The 22,957-nt window shown below is 38.7% G+C and overlaps 1 protein-coding gene across 3 annotated transcripts in view; it reads right to left on the minus strand.

The window, feature by feature from the left end:
- Positions 1–22,957, minus strand: part of ITGA8 (integrin subunit alpha 8) — a 127,008-nt gene that overhangs the window by 84,669 nt on the left and 19,382 nt on the right. For all 3 annotated transcript variants that reach the window (XM_064444700.1, XM_064444699.1, XM_064444698.1), the window contains exons 4-13: positions 21,957–22,080; positions 19,655–19,716; positions 18,589–18,634; positions 17,467–17,592; positions 16,279–16,323; positions 13,294–13,337; positions 12,265–12,321; positions 12,028–12,080; positions 6,166–6,371; positions 3,751–3,942 (exon numbers count right to left, since the gene is read on the minus strand). In XM_064444700.1, the coding sequence (XP_064300770.1) occupies positions 3,751–3,942; positions 6,166–6,371; positions 12,028–12,080; positions 12,265–12,321; positions 13,294–13,337; positions 16,279–16,323; positions 17,467–17,592; positions 18,589–18,634; positions 19,655–19,716; positions 21,957–22,080 (955 nt within the window). The remainder of the gene's footprint in view (positions 1–3,750; positions 3,943–6,165; positions 6,372–12,027; positions 12,081–12,264; positions 12,322–13,293; positions 13,338–16,278; positions 16,324–17,466; positions 17,593–18,588; positions 18,635–19,654; positions 19,717–21,956; positions 22,081–22,957) is intronic.

A 22,957-nucleotide genomic window follows, 5' to 3' on the forward strand; every position in this document is an offset into this window, starting at 1 on the left:
GTCTCTTCAGTAATAGAACTAGGACACATCCAAAGAAACTGTCCAGTGGAACGTTCAAGACTTAAATAGGATGCAGTGAAAAGAATTACTTCTTCACAAAACAGGCAGTTAGGCTGTGGGGCCTGTTGAGACAGGTTGCTGTGGGTGCCAAAAGTTCACATGAATTCTACAACTGATTGGTCAAATTCATGGAAGAAAAGTCTGTCAAGGGCTATCAAATTTGAAGATGCCACCTTCAACATGCTCCTCCAGTTGGTTAGAGCTGGGTGAATATTCTGGGAACTATCAAAACAACTGTACAATTTCCTGGATATCTGTTGTTGGCCACTGCTGGAGACATGCTATGGTGCTAGACAGATATTTCATCTGTATCAGTGTATCAGTATGGATGTATTATGTTCTTCCCTGCCTGCTCTGCTACTCCACCATTAACTCTGTCTGTGATCAGTTTTCTCCCATATTTATGATGCAACTGGAGTCCTGGGAGACAAGAGGGTCTTCCTCTGCCTTTCCTAGATAAGACCAGGAAGCAGGAGGTGGTCTCTCTCCCTTTGCTGGCCAGGAGTTGCAGGAAGGAGAAACCACTCCTCCATCCATCCACAGGAAAGCTAGGGGATTGAACAGTGCTGAGTATTACGCAGCCTTTGTCTGCTCCCTATTTCCTTCTCTGTTCCTGAGTTTATTCTGGGATTTGGATGAAAAGAGAAAGATATAACTTCTTGTACCAAATGGCTGCTCTTTCCCAGAAGGCTAATAGGTAAATCTCAGCCTGAATCGAACTCCCAAGCAAGAGAGGATTTAACCTTTGTCCCGTATGAGAAAAAATCACCACTTTTTAGGAACTGTATTCCCCAACTTGTACCTCAGGCTCTAAGAGCACTGGTTCCTGGGCTCAATACAGCGAGCCCAGGATGAAGCTCAGTGGTCTGTGATAAGAAGCCACACAAGCAGGTGGTATCTTCTGGCTTCCAGGTCTGTGACCTGCTCCAAGAACATTAATGCATGGTCTGATTTAAAGAAGAAGGACTGAAACTCTAAAAGCTTTGAAAAAGCTAAATAGTGCTTTAAAAATGAAATGGCAGAGTAACTCCCATCTCTCAGCCTCTCATTTCCTAGCAGGAATATGCCTGCCTCATGAACAATGTTAGGTCCAAGAGCTTGAGTAAATAGTACAAGCACAGCTACAGTTATATAAGTCCTCACAAACTGGTGTCAGTCCTGAACTTCTTGCAAGCATGATCCCTTTTTGAGCTCATTTGTCTTCACAAAACACTTGAACTCTAGCCATGGAAGAGCTAATTGCTTGGAGAATCTCACCTTAGACTGTCGCAACTGCAGCCAGACATTATAGCTGGTTCTCATTTCCCAGTCTGTGGGAGCTGAACTTCTGAGAGTGATGAGTCAGCACAATTTGGTTTTATTACATTTTCTTTTTGTAAAATGGTTGTTTTTATAATATACACGTTAAAAAGCTTAAACAAAAAATTTTAAGATTTTTTCTAATCTTTCACAACCCTCTTTGAACCACAGTCATGACCAGTAGTTTGGGAAGCACTGAATTAAAGGCTAGTTTCCTAGACCTATAGTCAGCAAATACTCTGCCTCTCAGCTGAAACCTAAAATAAAACGTCCTTCGTATTTGTTCCAAGTTCAGTCCCCTGTTTCCTCCTCGTACAGAGGCTGCCCTTCAGCATTTCCATCAGGAGGTGAAGAAGAAAAGCTCTTTGACATAAGAAGGATTACATACTTCACTGCCTAGTGTTTGTCCTGGACTTGCAATTCCCCATATTATTTCCTTTCTTTTTTTTCCTTTTCCCATAGGAAGGCATTCTATTTTTGTGCTAATACTGTGCCATGGTTGTGCTATTTTTACAGCTCTGTTTTGGTGCTTCAAGTCTTTGTGAATTAAGGAAGAGGTCGTTGACTGACAGTAAGGCTTTTTTCTTCTGTCATTAGCTGACAGATTCTCACCAGTACTTTGGACTGCTCCTCCAGATATTCAATTGATGGGTGGAGGGAAAAGCTAGTTACAGTAAATGCAGGTTTTTTTTTTCTAAAATAAGTAATTAATGTAAAAAAACCAAACCATCTAATGCATAATGAGATGATATCACTGAAATTCTGCAAGTAGGATGCATAGTGAAGCCAACAACGACGAGTAGAATAATAAATAGAATAATTTCCAAGAAATCTCCCAACTTAATTGACTACAGCAGTTCTTGAGTACACATTTAGAAAGACCGAGACCCACCACCCGGACTTTTCACAAATTAGCTTAGAAGATGCTCCACATAAAGTATGCTGATACATTAGCTAGTCTTCTACTTTTCTGCGTTCCCCATGTGACTCAAAGAAGACCTGAAAGAATCTCTCCCTTCCCTCTCTCTATCTTTTCAATCTTAGGAATGTCAGGAATGCAATATTCTGTTTTCTTTGGTTTTGCTGGGGGCCCTTGTGGGTGCTTTAGGAAATGTTTAAATGCTGAAACTTTAATAAAGAGTTCTGTTGTCCAGAAGAACCTCATTAGTCATGGACAATGAAAGACTATTAATAGCAACATCAACAATAGGCAAACAAAAAGTCAGCCCAGTGTTTAAAAACCCTTTCTTTCATCACATGCTAAGGATCCTCTCACTACAGTCTTGTGATAGCCTCACTTTATTACTCTTCAGTCAGCTTTTGTGTTTGTAAAACCTTATTTCTATTGTAAACACCCCTTCCCCGAAACTCTCTTCTGCTTTTGCAAAAAGACATCTCTTTCAAGATTTTTACAATCCATCCCTTTGAAAATTACAGTTTTCACTTCTGAAACAATACAACTTTTAAGAACACTAGCCTTGAAATAACCCAGGCTAACTAAAGTGATTTCATAGTAAGTTAGGGAAGTAAAGACTATTAGCATTTTACTGTGGATGAACCTTTCACAATAACAAAATGTGACATTTCACTGCTCACCCTTGCTAAGGCTTCTGAACCATGATGAAAAGAAACAGAACAGATTTGGTTCCAGAGGAGAGAGAGAATAAATACAAGGACATTTAAAATACCTCCAACATTCTGACTACTTATGACGCTAAGAACATGCTTTTAAAATAATAAATACCTCTCCAGCTCACTCAACTGAAGTTACAAACTTGATAAATTTGATTGCATGTCAGATAAACTAATAAGAGTCAAAGCTAACATAAAAAGGAGGAGTCTATATAGCAGAATGAAAGCATGAAAGGGATTAAAAGACCCAAATGAAGTATCTGCCCTTAAGCAATGTCTTTGCATTCTCTCTGCTTTTTTGTAATGTAATCAAAGCCATCTAGAACCTATATATAGGTCAGTTTCTCTTCAGACAGCAAAAAACAACTCAGCAACACACACAAATCAATCCCTTCTTCTACAACACAACATGTTTTTAATTAAGAAAGAATGCCAGGATGAAGGAGACCTTACAGTTCAATAAGCTGAGAGCATTCAATTTTTGGAAGTAGGGGGAAAGGGTTAAACTTTTTATTGTAAAATTCACGTTTTATGTTAATGTAACAATTTAAGGCCTTTCTTGACTTTCTGAATATGTCTTCTGACAGGGAAGGGAGTATTTGTTTTGTCTGATTTTAACTCTCAGGAAAGCAAGCTAGAACTATCAAAAAATGTCTATTCTTTATTCTGACCTCTGCCTTCCAAAAGGAGCAGTTTAGGCATGATGCATTTTCCAGAGAATAGAAGTATGAAATTCCCTTTCTAATGTAAAAATCTTACCTGGGTAATCATTCTTGTCTACATCTGAGTCTCCTCTTAGAGTGAAGCCAAATCCCGAAGGCATGGACTGTGAGGCCCACGCTCCATTGAGAACCTGGGAAGGGTTAGCATTTAACCCATTACTATATCCATTATAAATGAGCACTTTCCCTCTTCTGTCTTCTCCTGCAAATGGTGCACCAATAGCAATGTCTGCAGTGCAATAAAAGAATAAAATGAATCGGCACAATTAAAATACAGCAAAAATTAAGTCCCTGCAGGAAAACAGACATAAATGGCTTCTGGTACATACATGCAAGAACTTCAATGTTCTGTACTTCTGTATGGATTCTAGTTTTAAAGCAAATATAGAAAAGTGTTTGTAGTGTCTTTTCTGTGTCAAACTTCCAAGACAAAAGCTTATAAAATCATCCTATGATGGGATTATTGCATTATACTGAATAGCCAGTCCACACTGGCTGTTTTGCCCACAGTGAAAGAATTGGACAAGTACAGAAATATGGATTCCTCTACCATATTTCTGGGGCATTTAATAAGCTTTAATAAACCAAGATCTAATGAATGCCTACTTCTACTTCCATATTTTTAAACTGATACAAATTTGCCTTGATTTCCTCTATCACCTAATTAATATCAAACAGGTGTTAGATAAAATGAACTTCCTTTTTCCAGATGAAATGTTTAACACAGACAAAAAAATCCACCCTCCTCAAACATCCAGTGCTTTAGTAGGCAAAGAGAACACTGGAATATAATGTTTTCATCTATATCAAGCCAACGTCTTATTGAGAAATGGGAACAGTACCGAGACAGGAATTTAACAGAAGGCCTTGGGCTTTATGCAATTAAGCACTGCCGCCCTTAAAAATTGAGGTCCCATATCCAAGAAGTGGAACTCACAATGCTCTTGTTCCTACGCATGGGATATGGAAAGAATCATGTGTCTAGACTGAGATTCAACAGCTGCGCTAGCTGAGCTAACCAATAGGAAACACTAGAAAAGGATACGTACCTACAGCTCTCATTTTTAGGTTCTGATCTAGGGGCTGGTGCTGAACTCCTTTATTAAACTTGACTTCAGCACCTGGAATTTGTACCTTCACTCTAAAGGCAGGAGTGCACCAAAGCTCTATGATTGGATCTTCAGTTACAAAGCAGAAGATTTTAGCTCTAGATCCTTCTTAGCCATCTCTATACAGGGAGAGAGAAAAGCAGGAATGTCTCCTCCCTGCCTCACAAGAATGCTGGAGAGCAGGGATACAAACCTTCCTTGCCCAGAGAAGCTCAGGGCATCTGCTGTTACTCACAGGTAGAAAACAGGAAGTCTCCACAGTGGGGTCCAGCTGGGCTAAGCTCCATAGTGGGATTCCAGGACAACCCAGTAGGGGTATTCTCAGCAGTCACAATCCAGTGGCTTCTACCCACAGGATATTCAGATTTTGCATACCCTGAACCCCAATACAATTCTATGGCTCCTGACATGACTTATCCCTTGCACAGAAGCCACACGTTAGTGACATTGCCCTAGAGTGTAGTGGCTAGACCACCATGAAAAACATGAAGTTAAGGAGGAGCTAAGTCCATTAATTTTTCATTGGTGGACCAACTATCTTTCAGGCTACTGTGCAAAATACCTCCTCCAGGAAAAACTCCTTGGGGTTTTAGATGCAGAGATGCCTGCTTTGCAGATTCCTAACATCCTGGAAATAAGAGGTAATGAAATCCATGCAGGGAAAAACAGTGTTACTGACCATGTCTAGGAGGCTAACTCTAGGTGCTCAAGGCATCCAGGGTATCTCAGATAACGAAGCAAGTTTGTTTACTTGGACTGTTATCTTGAATTTAGGCTCCCAGCTAACTTACACGAATGTTTTGTTGCATGCATGTGCTACAGGCATTTGAAAAAGGTCCCATTATGCGCCTGTTTCTTTCAGTGCCTAAGTACCAATGGAAGTCTGATTCCAAAATAGTACATCTGTACTTGTCCAATTCTTTCATTGTGGGCAAAATGCTCCATTTACTGAGCCTCATCAAATTACACAAAATCACAGAATCACAGGTTGGAAGGGACCGAATTCCTCTGCTTTTAAACAAATGCAATATATTAACTAAGTATTTAAATGTAATTATAGTCATAAAACAACATATAAGATTTTTATTCAAATGAACATGCTAATATTTAGTAAAAAGCATCTCTGTAGTCAATATGTCTGTCCTCCTGTAGGTAAGCTTTTCATGGTTTGGCCCTCAATATCAGTTTCATTAGGATTAATGTAAATTCTCATGACTTTCAAAGGCAGTTGCATGTTAAAAAGCCTTATTCAGGCACTGCACAGACACTTCATATTCATGTTTAGCCATTTTTAATTTCAGTGTTATACAGAGATATATATTACTACATTACATATACGTTACCGTTATATCCATCTTGATTGAGATCTCCAAGGTGTGTGATTGCACTGCCAAATCTACCAAACACTTCAGTGCCTGTCAGAATTTGCGCATCTTGGAAGAGGAAAGCACTTTCTTGCAGGTATAGATAAACTTGCCCAACTTCTTTAGGCTTGCTCTCAAATTCTCGTTCCATAAAGAGAGGGGCACCAACTAAGATATCATCTAAACTGCAACAGTCAAACAAAAACCAGTGTCACTGAGAGACTGAGTGTAACCGAGACAGTTCATGCATTTGTTAAACAGGAAGCTGATAATTATCATAGAGACATAGAGTTGCCTAACTGAGATAAGAAGGTACTTCTGGAGTTCTTCTAGTCCAAACACTTGGTGAAAACATGGTCAACTAGGGAAGGCTGCCCAGGGCTATGCCCACTCCAGTTTTCAATATGTCCATGGATGGAGACTCCACAACCTCTCTGGGCAACTGCTTCCAGTGTTTGATCACCCTCTCAGCAAAAACGTTCTTCCTAGGTTTAAATGGAATTTCTTGCACTTCAATTTATACCCACAATACACACTGAAAAGCTATACTTTGCAGTTCATGATCCAGAAGTCAGGAGTTAACTCAGAGGGGTTCCGTGTTACTAGAAAAAATTCTGTAGATCTATCCTGCTAATTGTGCTAGTGAGAGACAAATTTTAGTAAAAAATTTTACATCAGTAAGTGAACAACAGAACAAAAATTGCCACGTTCTAGCAGATTTTTAAGTAATATACATGAAACACAGGTAGAGCATCAATTAATAGAGAATGCCTCATCATGAATTCAAATGGAAGCTGGGAGACAAAGCCAAAGCTTTATTTCTCAGAACACTTCTGTTGAATATTAGGTACATGAGTAGTTTCAGTGCTCGCATAATTTGATGCATTAAGTACTAAAGAGAAAGGACATCATGCAATTACAAAAATATAAGGCTTATTTTGCTGCTCCAAGAAGAATCAATAAAAGAAGACAGACTAATCAAAGGATATTTTGCATGTCGTTGTTATAAATGGGGGTGTTTCGAAACAAGTTACCAACATTTATTTAGCAGGAAAAAAGACCCTTTACTGGACAGTAAAGAATAAAATCAAGCAAGATTGATAGACACATAATAAGCAGAAATATTCTTAATAGACTATTCTGAAATATTATAGTATCAGATTAATTTCTGAAGGTTGCTCAAACATGTATAAACTAGTAGGACAATTCCCATTATATTCAGTGGACATTAGTTGTCCATATTAAGGAACTCTGTTACTGCAAATAACTAGTACTACCTGATCTCAGAATTTTTAATTTGGAGAACATATTCTCTTGCTCTAACATGAAACTTTGTTCAAACTTTGTAAAGCTTGTAGAAAGCTTTCTACCCTGGATGTTTTCACGAAGACTTTATCCATTACTAAATTAATTAGTAAAATTTTACGACTTTTTTTTCTTCCCAATCCCGTCAGAAAAACCCTTATGATTTAGGAGTAGTCCAGCTAGTACTTTACCATAGAAATTTACTATGGTTCTAAGATATATACAATTTAGTACAAAATATCTCATCTAGAAGCCTTTCAATCATATTGTACAACTTACACATTCTATAAATTGTGACAAAGTACTTCTAGAAATGATATTTTTCTATTAAGTTTTATAATATGTTTCCATAAAGGAAACTGTAATTCAAAATGTCAGGCCACATTGGTGCAGTTGTTCTGTTCTTTATATGTCAGATTTTACCCCATGGCATGAATAACTAAAAAAGGAAGGAAGCAGATGCTGACTTGACATCAAATTGGGATTTTCCTTCCACACTAAACATCAGAAATCCTTCTCTACTAATGGAAGATGTTCGTGGTGGGGACAGAATGTCAGCTGAAACAGTTGCCATGAAACAACAGCAATAACAAAACAAGATCATAAATGCTCTTTTTACAAGTATTTTATGTATGCCATGTACTAAAAGCGTTACACAATAGCATTATCATCAATTTTGTTTTCTTACATCACAGTCCAGATATTCCAGTTGGGTTGGGACCTCATGGTGTTATGTGCTGCATAAACCAAGACGGAAAAGATGAGCTTGGCTCCAATTAATATTTTACAAATGAAGGATTGCAAGACTAAGGGAAGATGTTTTTCAGAGGTGGTAAAGAACCAAAAGATTCAGAGCCAGGATGCTCCCAGTACATCAATGTAAGATAAGTAGATACCTAGATACCTTTAAAACTCTGGTCCACAGAGCAATATTGAGGGTGCCTAAAATGGTGAAAAGAGAGAGACAGACGATCTATCATCCACAGCAGCCTAAACTTGTCTAAGCAGACGCCTAACCCACAATACAAGATTCATCAGGTGACACAGAAAGCAAGTAGACAGGAGCTGGAGTCTGTTCTGCAGGGATCACAGCACCTCAGCTGGAAGTGCACAGTGCTGGGTTATTTTTCTAGGAAAATTTCTACTTTATTACAATAAATGACAATGATTGTATAAAATGCATGAGTCCATAGTCAAGGGAGCAGGGACCAGAAGCCAGTAGCTAAGATGGCTCATCTTCTGATGTGCCAAGGGAAAGGTGGGAGGAAAGCAATTACCTAAATTACACTGACTGGTATCTCTAAACTGGTTACGGGCAGCAGAGCTACCTGGAACACCTGCAGCACTTGGTTTGCCTTCCCTTGAAGTCTTGGCACGTCCCACCCATGCCAAAGCCTTCCTTTCCTCACCCTCTTGATTTTCCCCCCTTCTCTGTCAGTGCTGAGCTCTGTAGGTCACGGCAGCTCTCTACAGCAAGTCCTCTACAAGGAATTCTCCCTCAGGCAGTTCTAGGCTTTTGGTGTTTTGTTTTGTTTTTTTTTTTTTCACTGTCACAGCAGTGTGCTATAGCCAGAGAGGAAGGATTCTTTCTTCAGCTACCCTGCTCTCTCTGATTCTCATTTACTTATTCCTGGTTTCTCTCCAAGTGAGTAATAAGCAAGCAATTGCTGCTTACCATGCTTTAGAGTTAATTTTACCTTCCAGCTCCTACAGTTTAAGTATTTAGACATCAAGAAGTCCAGGGGAGTCACTTGTTGGGTTATTAGTACCTGTATGATTAGAATTATGCATTTTTAATGGTGAAAGAGGATATTTCAATTGGCTTTTAGATTGTAGGAGTTTATATTTATGAAATTGGAGTTCTGAGCCAAATTCAGGTTGATGTGATCCCTTTTAGAAGGCCATAAGAGCAAACCAAAAGCAAAAGCCACTGGACAGTAATTTGAAACCATAAAGTGCAGTTCAGTTTGCAGTGGTGTTTTGAACTGGTTCCTTACAGTTATTTCATTACTGCACTAAGATGTTGCAGTTAACATAATTTTTTTTTTTTTTTGCTCCAGCCCAGAAAGGTAACCAGCCAGTACTGCTTCCCTTCCGATAAAAAAAATCTTTAAAAAGCGCAAGCTGACCACCTGCTAAGACTGTATGCAGTTTCTTTGTATCCTGCCGAGCAATAAAAAGCAGGAGTAGGGGAAAGTATAACTATGGGAAGCTTTGATATAGGCCAAATAAAAGACCAGTAAACAGTTTATTCCACTATTTTTATTGGACTGGTTCAGTCTAAATTGAAAGTGGGAGAGCTGGGTTTGTTCAGCCTTGAGAAAAGGAGGCTCAGAGGGGATCTCATCACCATGTACCAGTACTTAAGGGTTAGCTACAAAGAAGATGGAGACTCCCTTTTTACACGGAGTCACATGGAGAGGACAAGGGGGAATGGACACAAGTTGCTCTTGGGGAGATTGTGATTGGACATCAGAGGAAAATTTTTCACAGTGAGGACAGTCACCATTGGAATAATCTCCCCAGGGAAGTGGTTGACTCGGCCACATTGGACACCTTCAAGAGTCATCTGGACAGGGTGCTGGGCCATCTTGTCTAGACTGTGCTCTTCGTAGAGGGGTTGGACTAGATGATTCCTGAGGTCCCTTCCAACCTGGGATTCTGTGATTCTGTGATTCTTTTTTCCTCTTTACTAGGAACACAGTCTCTAAGTTGATGGCAAAGCTTGATTTAAGTTTCATTGTGGATTCCTCTTTATTAGCAGTGGGCAACTAAATGGTAGTTCAGACAATATTCTCTATTTCCCTGTTCTGCCTACAATCCTGATGTGGTGCAGATAAAACTGCAAGAGTCACCCTGGAGCACCTGCAGAACTGCTGGAGCAGAAGGTTGACCTCCTTTGTCCTTAGCTGCACAAAATTCCAAGTGAATTTGAAGTGGTCATTTCCCTTTTCATTTTTCTCCCCCCTCTCTGTTTTACTCTCCCTTTCAGATAAATATTTCTACCAACTATATGTGCAAACCAGCAAAGACAGACTACGTATCTAATCAGACATGTTTATCAAGTAGAGTTTTTTGTGGTTTTTTTTTTTCTGTAGGATGTTTGGATCTCAGAGACAGACATTAGATTTCTTTTAAGATATAGACTGGGAGACCACACAGGCTTCAATGGTAGTTTGATTATATTATTGACATAAACTGTGGTCTTAGAGGTACACAGAAAATACGAGACCTGCCAAGTAACCCTATGTTCACAGGAAATAACCTGCACAGGAAATAGTTAGGTTCAGTGAGAAGTTAAATAGCCAGTTCCCCGAAAGTCTAATGAGTTTCTATTGTAACTTAGATCAATGTTTCTCCACCCTTTCACATTAGTAATGCATTATGGTAGCACTAAATTAATCCTGATGCTGTATATCATACAAATAGGAATTTTCAAAAGGTATGGTACTATAACAAAATTTGACCTCAGAAATTTGCAAAGATTTGAGTTCTGTGAAGCCACCACAGAAACTGTTGCAGCTTCTTTTTTTGTTTTGTTTTTGTTATTGTTTTGGAACTGCAATAACATTTTATAACCTTGTTACTTTTCTCTTTTCTTGTATCTCTTACTCTTTAAAGGGTCACTGGTCACTGATGGGAAGCAATGATTTAGCCCAGAAAAATTATTCAATGCACTATCTTTAAGCACTTAATAATAAATGATCATAAGAAAAGAATATGAAGTAGACACATCAGAGAAATTTTGCAATAGGCAAGAGTATGCCACAGCTGTAAATATAATCCTGGCTTACCTTTGTACAAACTTCCAAGGCTTAGAGCTTCAGGGATCTTTATCTCCTTGCTAGAAAGCTAGTATCAATATTCACTTACTAAAGTCCCGATCTTCTAAAACGTTTAATCACATTTTACATGAGTTCAAAGTTAGCAAGCGTTTTGTTCAACAGGGCTGAAATCTCTGAGTGCCTTAGGCATGACCCTGGGAGCTAAGCAGCATTCTCCCCCAGAGAAGCACAATGCCTGTCATAACTATGGGCCATAAACACTTTTTAGTCCTCTGGAGGATGAAAATGGGGGGCCAACCCGCAGGTGCTGGAATGAGGAGCTGATATTCAAAACCTTTTAAAATCAAGAAGTGAAGCTATGGATGGTCTGCATAGGAGAAGACTTACCTGATTTTGAGAAAGGGAGAATGAACTTTTGACTTTCACCTATCTTTTCCCAACAGTAGCTAGCACTGTTTGTTCACTGTTCTTCTTCCTGGATCGGTTCCCTAAGACTTTGGACATTCCCGCTCTGCCACAATGCTTTGAATAAATATTCAGGAAGATAAACTCACCCAAACTAGGCCTGCAAATACTCAGGCCACTGTGACTGCACAAAGATAAGCCTATGTGAACAATTAAAATTAGAAAAGCAGAGAAGTGAAGAGAAGCATTTTGATGTGTGAAGCACCTGAAAACCTGTGTTTATTAATAAATATCAGGCATTGCTTCTATGAATGTTCAGTGGAGCTGAATATATTTGGTAACCTACCCATCATTGTTAACATCAGATACTGCAACAGTGTACCCAAAATAAGACGCCATCTGGAAATAAAAAACAACAGATAGGCTTTCATATCAGATAACAATTTTTAATTTTTTTAACTGATAATCCTCTTTGTTTCTATGTTCATTAGTTCTAAAAAATATTTTATAAATTCTTGAAACTATGTTAATGAAACTATACCCTCTAGAGATAACATTTCATCACGCAGTTGCTTGACATTACCTGTTCACCAGTGAAGTTCTGGATAAAGGTCAAGTCTGAAGAATTAATAATTGAGACCTGGTAAGAGAAAAATATGGAAAGTTTCAAGCACTTATGGAGATGCTACAGTGTAACACCACTGCAGACCAGCTTGACACACTGAAGGATGGTCTAAGTGGCCAAGAAAAAACAACAATTCTTTCATTTCACCAGAGTTTTCCTGTTTGATCTTCAACAAATCACGAAGATTTAATGAGTCTCAGGTCCCCCATGAACAAAATGGGGAAAAGAAAATTTTCCTCCCTTACTGGACACTGTGAACAGCAGCAAATCACAGACTATCAGCTAGTCAGTGACTACATTAGTATGCATGAAAACATGAACTTAAAACATAAAGAAATATATATATGTACATGCATATATATATACACACACATACACACCTTTCCTCTGAAAAATGGTATGAATAAGTCCCAGAGACACAAGGAGTTTTGGGTCCACAAAACTAGAGAACGTGTCTGCAGCTGGGATCTCTGTTTCCCAATCAGGTTAGTTCTGAAACTTTTCTTTTCCTACGAGGTAACAGATGTATCCACACATGTATATTGTTTTCTCCCTTCACTTCTAACTGCATATCATGCCTCTTTGCATCCGGTATTCAGTGTATATACTTAGAGCACTGAAAATAAAAACTGGATAGGAATAATCTGAATTTGGACTTTGCTCCACTGTGGACACAGCATTGCACATGAAATATGCTAACCTATGGATAGCTTAGGTCTGATAACACTCAGTGCTTGAATCATACTCAAAGCATGCTTGTAATTGGCTACTGAAGAACTTCATATTAAGTGCTTAATATTCAAAGCCTAAACCAGTAAGGCATTTCAACCCAGCCAGGTAAGCCTGAGGGTGAAAGTCAGTGGCAGTTTTCTCTGATTAGAAAGTTTAGGATCAAAGAGACAGAAAATATAATGCAGACTTTAATCTTCCAAATGGTCTAACTGCCTTCTCACTATAAAAAGAATAAAATGTGGGTCCAGTACATACATAGCCAAAGTTCTGTGCTCCCCTCGGGACTCCAGCAACCAACTCTGAAAAGATAAATGATCAACAATGAACTGGTTGTGCTGCGTGGTGCATACAACATGCATCCCATGCCACTTAAATTCTTCCTCGACACATAACCCGTACAATTTTGGTTTCTTATCTGTATCAGAAATGCCTGAAAATCACTTCAAAACATTAATTAATAAGATTTTAGCATTCATTCATTGCATCTAGCTGATGAAATACTACATCTTAACTGTTGAATACACTCATCCAGAGATCCTTTCTGCCTAGAATTACTTAGCATAGCGCAGTATAATAAAGCTCTTAGAACAATTCGGCTTGTTACCTAACAGCTGTGCATTGATGAAACCAGAATTAGTTGTGGCATCACACACTAGAGTACAGAAGCTAAACACAACTGTCCTTACAAATACCCCTTCTCTTTCTGGCTGCACAACAGTTCGTCTCATCTGTTATTTGGCTTGATGCCATGAAAGTGTTCAACAAGTTCTGCACAAGCTATCTGAAAGCATTACAAGGAAATTTTTGTGAGTAGCATTGGGGGAATCCACTGAACAAGAACATGACACATTGGACCTAGCTATGATGTAATTCTGCTCAATGGTGAAATCTTGAACAATGAGTGGAAAAAATGGAAGAAAAAAGAAGAGAGCAAAGTCACAGCCTCCAGTCTTACTGTCTAAACCATCCCTCATTAGGATATCCACATCAGAAGACAGCAGCAGGAACTTCAGATACCAGAGCACCTCAGACACTTGCTTGTATTAACCTAGCATTCCTCTGTTCCTCTCTGGGTTAATATACTTCCCTTGGCTGAATGTGTGTGGTCAAGAGGAGATGAAAGTAGTAGTGAATGACTGAAAAGGACACAGGACAATTCCCAGGTCAGCCAACAATGCAATCCTTTGTGCCAGTCATTCATGTAACTTACCGATTCAAGAACCATCCATTCTAAAAATGTGAGCATGCATTTTAAAAAAAAGCATATAAATATTTTTATGTATATATATATAAGTGGCTGCAGCCTTCCATTACCAGTGACACATCTTTTTTTCCACATTATAGCATTCAGCTCAACTATGTTTTTTTAACCCATAGGGCCACAGGAATCTCTATAGGGATTAAGCAGCAGCAGTTCTGGGGAGCTGGGTTCCTTTCCAAAAATGTACTATGTCTCTGTTGGTTTTGTGAGTCTGGACCATGGAGTTGTTCACCCCTTCAAGAAAGCTACCCCTTAAGCAATACTTTCTGACAGACTGTCAGCCTTACACAAGAAACAGCTCTTAAGGTATGAAACACCAGGGATAACAGATATTTTCAGCTAACTATATGTTTTGAAATCCTGTACAATTTCAGAACACCTGAAAAGACCTAAATCATGGACAAATTTCTATTTATAACTGATTATTTGTAACATACTCTACCAAACAGCTGTGACAGGAGCTTTTCTTCTACACTGGATTCAACTTGCAGAGACACAGACAAACTAGTGTTCAATTTCTAACACACCCACAAAACTTACAACTTTAAAAATCAGACAACATTCAGCTCATTTTTAGTTCTCCTGCCACAGCACTTTGTGCTATGAGTTCAGCACATCAATTAAGTGAGGTTTAAGTCTCGTTGGTATTTAGTTAAAGCCTCAGTGGTGCTCCAGGAACTATTGCTGCTTGAACCTAGCCCCTGCAGGATGGATTGCTCTGACTTTGTCCTTAGAGAATTACAGAATTATGTTACTGGAGGTGCCACCTTCCAGGGCAGTCAGTGATTGAGCTGAATTCTAAGTTCTGTAATGACATTCTGCACATTTTAAAAAATATTTATTCTGTAATTTTGGTCAAAACCTGCTCCTCAGTGCACGTTGCTCTACTTTATCAATTCGTGAATGTAGAGTCCTAGAAGGTGGTATTTTACAGATCACAAAACACTTCAGGTGAAGGTTTCACAGTGATGATGTTTTTAAGCAATGCTATTAAGTCTGTGAGATTTCTGGTTCTTTGTGGATGACAGATGCTGTCGAAATGCAAATTATTCTAAATACGTGCTGTATCAAACTTACTTGATCCAAGAACCTTTACAAAGTCTCAGGTATGATTCTACATTCAGACAATTATATTCACGTGCATCAGCTTTTCCTAATTCAAGGGACTAACTGAACACCTCATCTTCCTGTAGGATGATTTCTCTCCCTCCAAGCCCAGGTTTTAACAAAAGGAATTTAATTCTTCTGTCTCCTGCTATTAAATATAAGGCTCAGGGTAGCAGCAAGAGATCGGGGAACTTGTTCTTACTGCATTATGCCTGTGCAGAAAAATATGTTTGAAAAAGGTCAGCCAATGAACTGCCCCAGGCACCTCATCCTTAAGACTCAGGAACTGGAACTAGGGAAGCTTTTATAGAGCCAAGAGCTGCTTTCACCAAGAAGAGCTAGCATGCTGGTGTAGACACATATCTTTGTCCAGGAGCTGCTGAATGTTATCTCCTAGCCTGGGCTGTGACGTAGATGTGGCAATCAGGAGCGTGCTTTCAGCATACACAGACATTTCCAAGCCACATTGCATCTGGCCAGCCAGACGCTGAGGTCCAGCAGCCTCTCTACAGGTGAGTAACTTGAGTATGGACTAAAAGACTGTACAGGACTGCGCTATTGGCTCCACTTGCTACTACTGGTCACCAAACTGGCTAAATTAAGTGGCTCCACCTACCATGCTGTCACAGCTCTAACTGCTGAACAGATGCATGGACATGACAACAGATTCAGACTTTTGGGTTACTTAAATCTGCTCTGTTATGCTACACCTTCTAAGGAAATATTTGCCTCTGAGAATATTGGGTACAGATAGCTTAAGTCTCACCAGTGTTTCAAATATATAAAAGGTATGTTCCTGCATAGAGACCTGAAATGAGGAATTTAATAGATACACGGCCATATGGTTTCCATTCAAGTATATAGCTTCTTACCTTGTTCAGAATCCCCAGTAAATTCCCCAGCAGCCACTGAGTATCCTGTTTAAAGACAAATTACAAGCAAAACACTTGATAAACCATTTCTTTCAAAAAATATACAAGGACAATCAGATTTCTGTTCACCTGACCATCAGAATGCAAATTTTCTAATATTGCTCTACTAAAACTATGTGGAAAAAAGGAAAATTGTTTATCACATTATTATGACTAAATGAATTGTAGGTCTGAATGTATAATAAATCTATCCATTTTCTCAAAAAATGAGCTTCTAAATAATTAATACTTAGTAACTTATCTGAAAAAACAGCAGGTACTATGGGGGTTTGCCCTAACAGTTTTTGACACAATTTAGGTCTTCGTTACTGTGCTGTAATGTGAGTATCCTGTTTTAGCTCTACATGGAAGGCAGATTTCCAAAGATGCAGTTAAGTACCTCCTGGAGATCTAGCAAATCTGTGAGATAATTGCTATTGACAGAGTAAAGACTTTCGGACTGTATCAGGGACTATAATTTCAAATCTATGGGCAGAGATGAAAGGATGCATCTTTGCCTTCAAATTCCACTGCATCTTTTCTACAATTTTGTGAGGAAAAATGTCTTATGTGCAGACACATGAATATCACACAAATTCTTAGATATCAGTAGTAATAAAAGGTTCATAAAGAGCCCTTTTTCTATTTATTGTGTAGTATCTTCAAACTGACTTTTGTTATTGCTTACTTCAATTGTATCTTTTAAATATCAGTGAGAATAAATTGGGTATTTGTGCAGTACTGCACAAAATACTGCAGAACTGAATTTTCTTTTATCTATTAAAATTGAAATAGTCTTCAATTACTTTAAAATCAATTCGTCATCTCAGAACAAATTCATCAACTCAGAAAAAATATATAAACAGGAAAATTTCGTATTTCTGCTTAATTATTTACGATCAAATAATAATAACCCTAACGAATCATTTAAGATCTCAACCCTGAAACCCTGTTGCTGTGCATAATTTTAAGGATGTTCATAATCCCATTGAAATAACTAGCAAACTACTGATTTGCTGTTGTGCTTAAGACAAAACATGTTCAAATCCTCTCACAATTGGGACATTAGTAATTTAGGGCTTGTTTTCACATTTATATAAGCCCCATGCTCTTAGAACATATTACTAACTGACACAGAGCTTAGCTTACCCATGTAATTGTCATCATATGAGGGTGGTGCTACTCCTGTTTGCTTCTCTCGTGCCAGTTTCCTCAGAATATTCTTGAAGGAATAATTTGCAATGATATCCGCAATACTTGCAGTGATTACCTGACCTGGATTCAAACAACTTCATAAATGAAAGGGACATAAAGGAGAGACAGTTTCTACAAAATAGCCCTAGTGGAATATCAGAACAGAACTGACAGGATAATATAACACAGATGCAAAGAGTAGACATCTTCTCTCAATCTTTCTCCATTATTACCCTGAAAGTCTCAAGAGTACACATAAATCAATATAACAAGGCATTGAGACTCTACTGAACCATCACAAAAACATCTCCAGACCCCTTTCAAGGTGATGATTCAAACTAAAGTCAAGCATTTTCAGGCTCAGCTACCTTCTGATGCTGTACTGTAGAAATATAGTAGACCAATAGAAGCAATTTCTCAATGGAGAATTCAAAGCTATGAATTCCCTACCATCATAATGAACTAGATCCTCCTCCTTTAATGGAAATGCAAAAACATACATCAATGAGGCTGACAACAGGCAAGTTGGCAGGCAGAGTCTGGGAATCAGCTATATCATACATGTCAAAACAGGTTAAAATAAAAATACCCTTTTAACCCTTTACCAAACCCACTTCAAGTTTTATCTACACGAGAAACTACATCTTGGAAACTACAGTGATGCCACAAATGAACTAAAAATACATGCAGAGGGCAATAAAATCTTGTGTTCAGAAACAAATAGTGACAAAAACTTTGAAAACAGTACATTTGCTGTACAAATATTATCTATTTTTAAAATTGTGGTACTTCTAGGGAAAAGGCCAGCTTATTAATTAAATAACAAATGTGCCAGAATGCCAACATAAAAATAGTTATTTCTATTTGTTTCACTTCCTATACAACCTACATCCTGAATTTTGCCTGACTTATTTTTATGCTCAGTTGCTTGTTAAGCAATTCTTCTGATTTATATTTGTTGAAAATAAGACCAGAGACTGCTTATCTTAAACTGAGAAAACAACGGAAATCTAGAACATTTTCCAGAATACTTCTGCTTCACTTCCTAGATCACATTAACCAGCCAGATGAACATACCTTGCCAATAAAAACTACCAGGCCCGCCCACTATCAGGTCTCCATTCTACAAAAAGCAGAATTGAATAAAATTACACAACAAAAGAACACAACAAAATTAAGCATGCAACAGAAAAACAACTTAAATGACCAAAAGAATGTCAGAATCATGATAAAGGAGAATAGCCCTGTTCAAGGAAAGGATGTAGGTGCGTGTGGAGGTGCATGGATATGTAGGAAAATCCACAGTTAAATAAAGTTAAGATCACCCTATGCATCTTCACTTGAATGAAAGACAATTTTTTTAGCACTAACATAGCATTCTAAAAATTGCTGATTATTTGTAACAAAACAAAGTCAGCATGAAAGAGTGACTCCACATTTAGTGAAGCAACAGTAATGCTTTATAGAGAAATATACTTTTGTCTACCTTGCAATGAGTTTTTTTCACCTCAGCTATTAATAATGTGAATAACAATGTAGCTGCAGAACACTGAAAACAATGTCAGTGATTAAAGTCACGTGAGGTCCTGGTGCTGTAATAATGGTGCAAGTAACAACAATAGTTGCAAAGTTTATTCTTTGGCCCACAATATTGTTTCTGGACCCTCTTGGCATATAAGAACAACTAGCTATTTCCCTTAAGCACTTTCATTTTCACCTCCACAAGAGAACAGTCTACTCAATGACTAGTCTGCTTTCAAAAGCATCTTTATACAAGCTATTTTAACTTTTAAAAACTATCTGGTCCCTGCCCATTGATTCCTGAAAGTCAGGTCTCTGGAAAGCATTGTAAGTGGGACACACTGAGATAGAAACATGTACAATTTTTCATCTAATTATCAATTAAGATCGACTGAGCAGAGTCAGATTGGAGAGTTGCAAAGAGATAAACAGGTGCTGGTTGCAGTATTTCTTTTATTAATGAAACCAGAAAGTTTGAAGCTTGCAAATGAGTGGAGACCTTGCAACAACTTAATGAAACTTTCCATGTGCAACAGCACAGGGATAAACTCTTCATCACTGAGACAGTGCTTAATATACCAGAATTACATTCGGTCAAAGTATTTCAGAAGCAGAATCTCACCTTGTAAAAATCTAAGCTGAAACCTGCTTGACAAAAGCCTTGTCCTTCAGGATCTGCATTGCCTGCAATTACGGAGGTAGAAGCATTTTATTGATTTCACAGTGCATGTGGAAGACAGCTTACACATTCCTGGAGCTGCAAATGCAAAACTACCAAAATATGTGAAAAGATCAAGACCTTCTACAGGACCATGAACATGCAGCCTCCTTGTGAAGATTTTGAAAAATAGGACCAGTTACTTGGGACTTTCTCCTCTCACTGCCAAGGAAGGACCCTTGCAACAACCACAAGGGATTCAGTTTGAATTTGGCTGGCAATACAAAAGTAAACAACAAGAAATCCTAGAATGGTCACCACAGTCTGCTCTGCCATAAGCACAAAAATAAGTGCTTACTAAGGCATTCTCAGAAATGCTGATATAGTGGATGGGTCAGCATGGCTCAATGTTCCGACAACATCCTGGTTATCTGTGCTACGGCAAGGGAAAAGGACACATGTCCTTCACAAGGGCCAGCTCTTTAACTGATACACAGTTGCTCAATGAGGACAGGCATGCAACTTTGGATGCACATCTGTACATGCAAAAACATCCTCCCTGCTTCTGTCCATTTCTATTTCTAGACCCCAAATCCTTATATAATTATACAAAGTGTGTTGGCATACATTTTAGGGCTTTCCTATGAATGCTGGATGTCTGCAGGACTGGGAGACTGAGAGCAGGAATGGCCACTTGAACTCTCTCTTCAAATGGCATAAGCCTTTGGCAAAGCCCCACTGAGACATCAGAAGCACATGAAGCAGATCTTAAGGTCACTGTTTCTTACAGATCCAGCTTCTTTCTGTACCTGTCCATCCAGGGACAAGAACTGGGCTTTAAAAGACAGATGTAGCACAACTCAGTTTAGAGCTATACTACAATGTGAGAAAAGGAAAGCCACAGAGTAACGGTGAATGTATCACACTGCTATAGGTGTACAGATTTTCTGGTGGCCATGGAAAGTGTTATTGTGCTACATTATCACACATCTGTCAGACGTCAGGAAAATCCAACTACATGATATGATACTGTCTCTAGATCTTCACAGGAAAGAGACCTTTTAATTGTGCAAAGTAAATGTCTATTTTTCTGTAAAATGCCTGTTACATTCTTGGCAAAATAATCCATGAGAAACTCAAAGGTAGGAGGACAGTTTGCAGTAGAGGAACAGCTAAAAAGCGTGTTTTGAAATTATCCCGTGTGCACGTGGCAAGAATGCTAGCTGCAATAGCAGGGTCTCTGTACAAGGGGTATTGTGACAAGGAACTACATTCAGACTTCCCTTGTTATTGGCTAGCACATGCAAATTGAAACAGCTATCCACCTCAGCTAAACAACAACATCACAGCTTTGCTGTGAGGGTTTCCCTTGGAAGGGATAGGTGAGCCCACCATGTTTGCTGTCTTACACACATTAACATTAGAAAAGTAACTGAAAGAACAATTGTCTGATCTGTGAGTGCAGAGACTGCCATAGACCTAGCCCAGTTCAAAGCTCAGTAAAGTCACTGGATACTTCATATTGATTTTAGTAATTTGGAGCACTGAGGTAATGAGGATATTAATAAACATAAACACTTAGGCACAGGATGCTGAACAGGATGAACAAGTGATATAATCTAGTGTGTGGCATTTTCTGCAGACTTCTAGGTAACTGAACTTGGCTCCAAATACGCAAGTAGTTTTTCCCTAGAAGAAGTAAGAAGTAGGAGAAGAAGAAGTAAGGCCCAGAGATGACTACCACATCCTCACAATAGCACAGAGAAGAGTGTGGAGCAGCAATGCTAATGTGCATGGCTTTCTTCCATGCTTGAAGTCCTTCACAGAGGAGCTATTATGGATGACATTGGCATAAATGGTGGCACAGGCTTGTGTGTTTCTGTGCAGGGTCTGGTCTTCAGATGGTGATCCTATGATGAGAGATTTATACTCAGCATAGACATGAATAATTGGTTTAAAGTGCTGTCTGGTTCTTACATAGATCTGTTTTAAAGCCATTTTAAAGCTATATAAATTGAACAAATTATATCTCATCATCGTAAGTCCATAAGCTTAATTTACTTAATTTCTGCTCTTTCAATTATACAATAAAGCATCCAATTGCTGGCATATAATTTAATGCCAATTTTTCTTTAAACCCTCATCCAATGCAATAATGTCATACAGTAATCTTCATTCAACAAAGACTGTGTGAAGACTGAAAGCATTAAAATGTTGAGTGCAGTATCAATTCCTCCAGCACAGGATTTTTTCTATTAATACTTACTGTTGCGACAAGGTGAATACTCAGCATAGGCACTGAAGTTCTGAATTGCTACATAGCAGGTGCCAACTGGGTCCTTCTCAGGGCTATCTTTAAGGGTTCTCCAATGATATAAGGGAGCACAAGCCTATCAAAAGAGAAATGATGTCACACATACTTTTCATACACTCACGCATCTAGGAGATCTAGTTTTTAGTAAACAGTGTACAAGGATTCTCTCTGGTACTGTATCACGCATACAGCAATGATCATAACATACTGACAGAAGAAAATGCAGGACAACTGCTTCTTATAATTTCTTTATAACCTGAAAAACAGAGTCTGATCTTTTACCTACAGCCCTTAGCAGGTGAAATCTGTCAGGGACTACTCTAATCCTGCTTCCCAAGTAATATGTTTGCTCTATTACTGCTAATTGCACAGGTCTTGATCCCACTGTTGAAGTTGTAGATCACATATATGCGGCTGCAGACATTCTTACTTCCATCCTGATATGTCTAAAGATAATGGCCATTGCAGCAGAACTGCTATAATTCTACTTAGCAGAAGATTTGTCAGCGTGTTGTGTCGTATTGTCTATCACAATCATCAGACTGTCTGCCTTCTTACAAACCCCTGGTTCAAATCTTTGGAGAGATGACACAGCTGTAATGCACTCCACACTCTCTGAGTGATCAGGTTTTTCCTAAATAAGTTTTGGCTAGTGAACTGATATTTAATCTTCTTTGTTAACGGTAGTGGTGTTACAAACATAACAACATAAGGATCTGCTATTGACTTCCTAACCATGATGATGAAGCCGACAAAGCAATATTTGGGGCACTAAAGCAAGCTTCTGGCCAACAGAACCTGGTCTTGATGGGTGACTTCAACTACCCAGACACATGCTGGAAGAACAATACAGCAGCTCGCAGATCATCCACCCAGTCCCTGGAATGCAGAGAGGAATGCTTCCTCATACAAATGTTAGATGTGCCAACCAGGAAGGAGGCACTGCTGGACTT

The sequence above is a fragment of the Phalacrocorax carbo genome, chromosome 2, assembly GCF_963921805.1.
Source record: "Phalacrocorax carbo chromosome 2, bPhaCar2.1, whole genome shotgun sequence".
In the NCBI taxonomy this organism is placed as follows: Eukaryota; Metazoa; Chordata; class Aves; order Suliformes; family Phalacrocoracidae; genus Phalacrocorax; species Phalacrocorax carbo.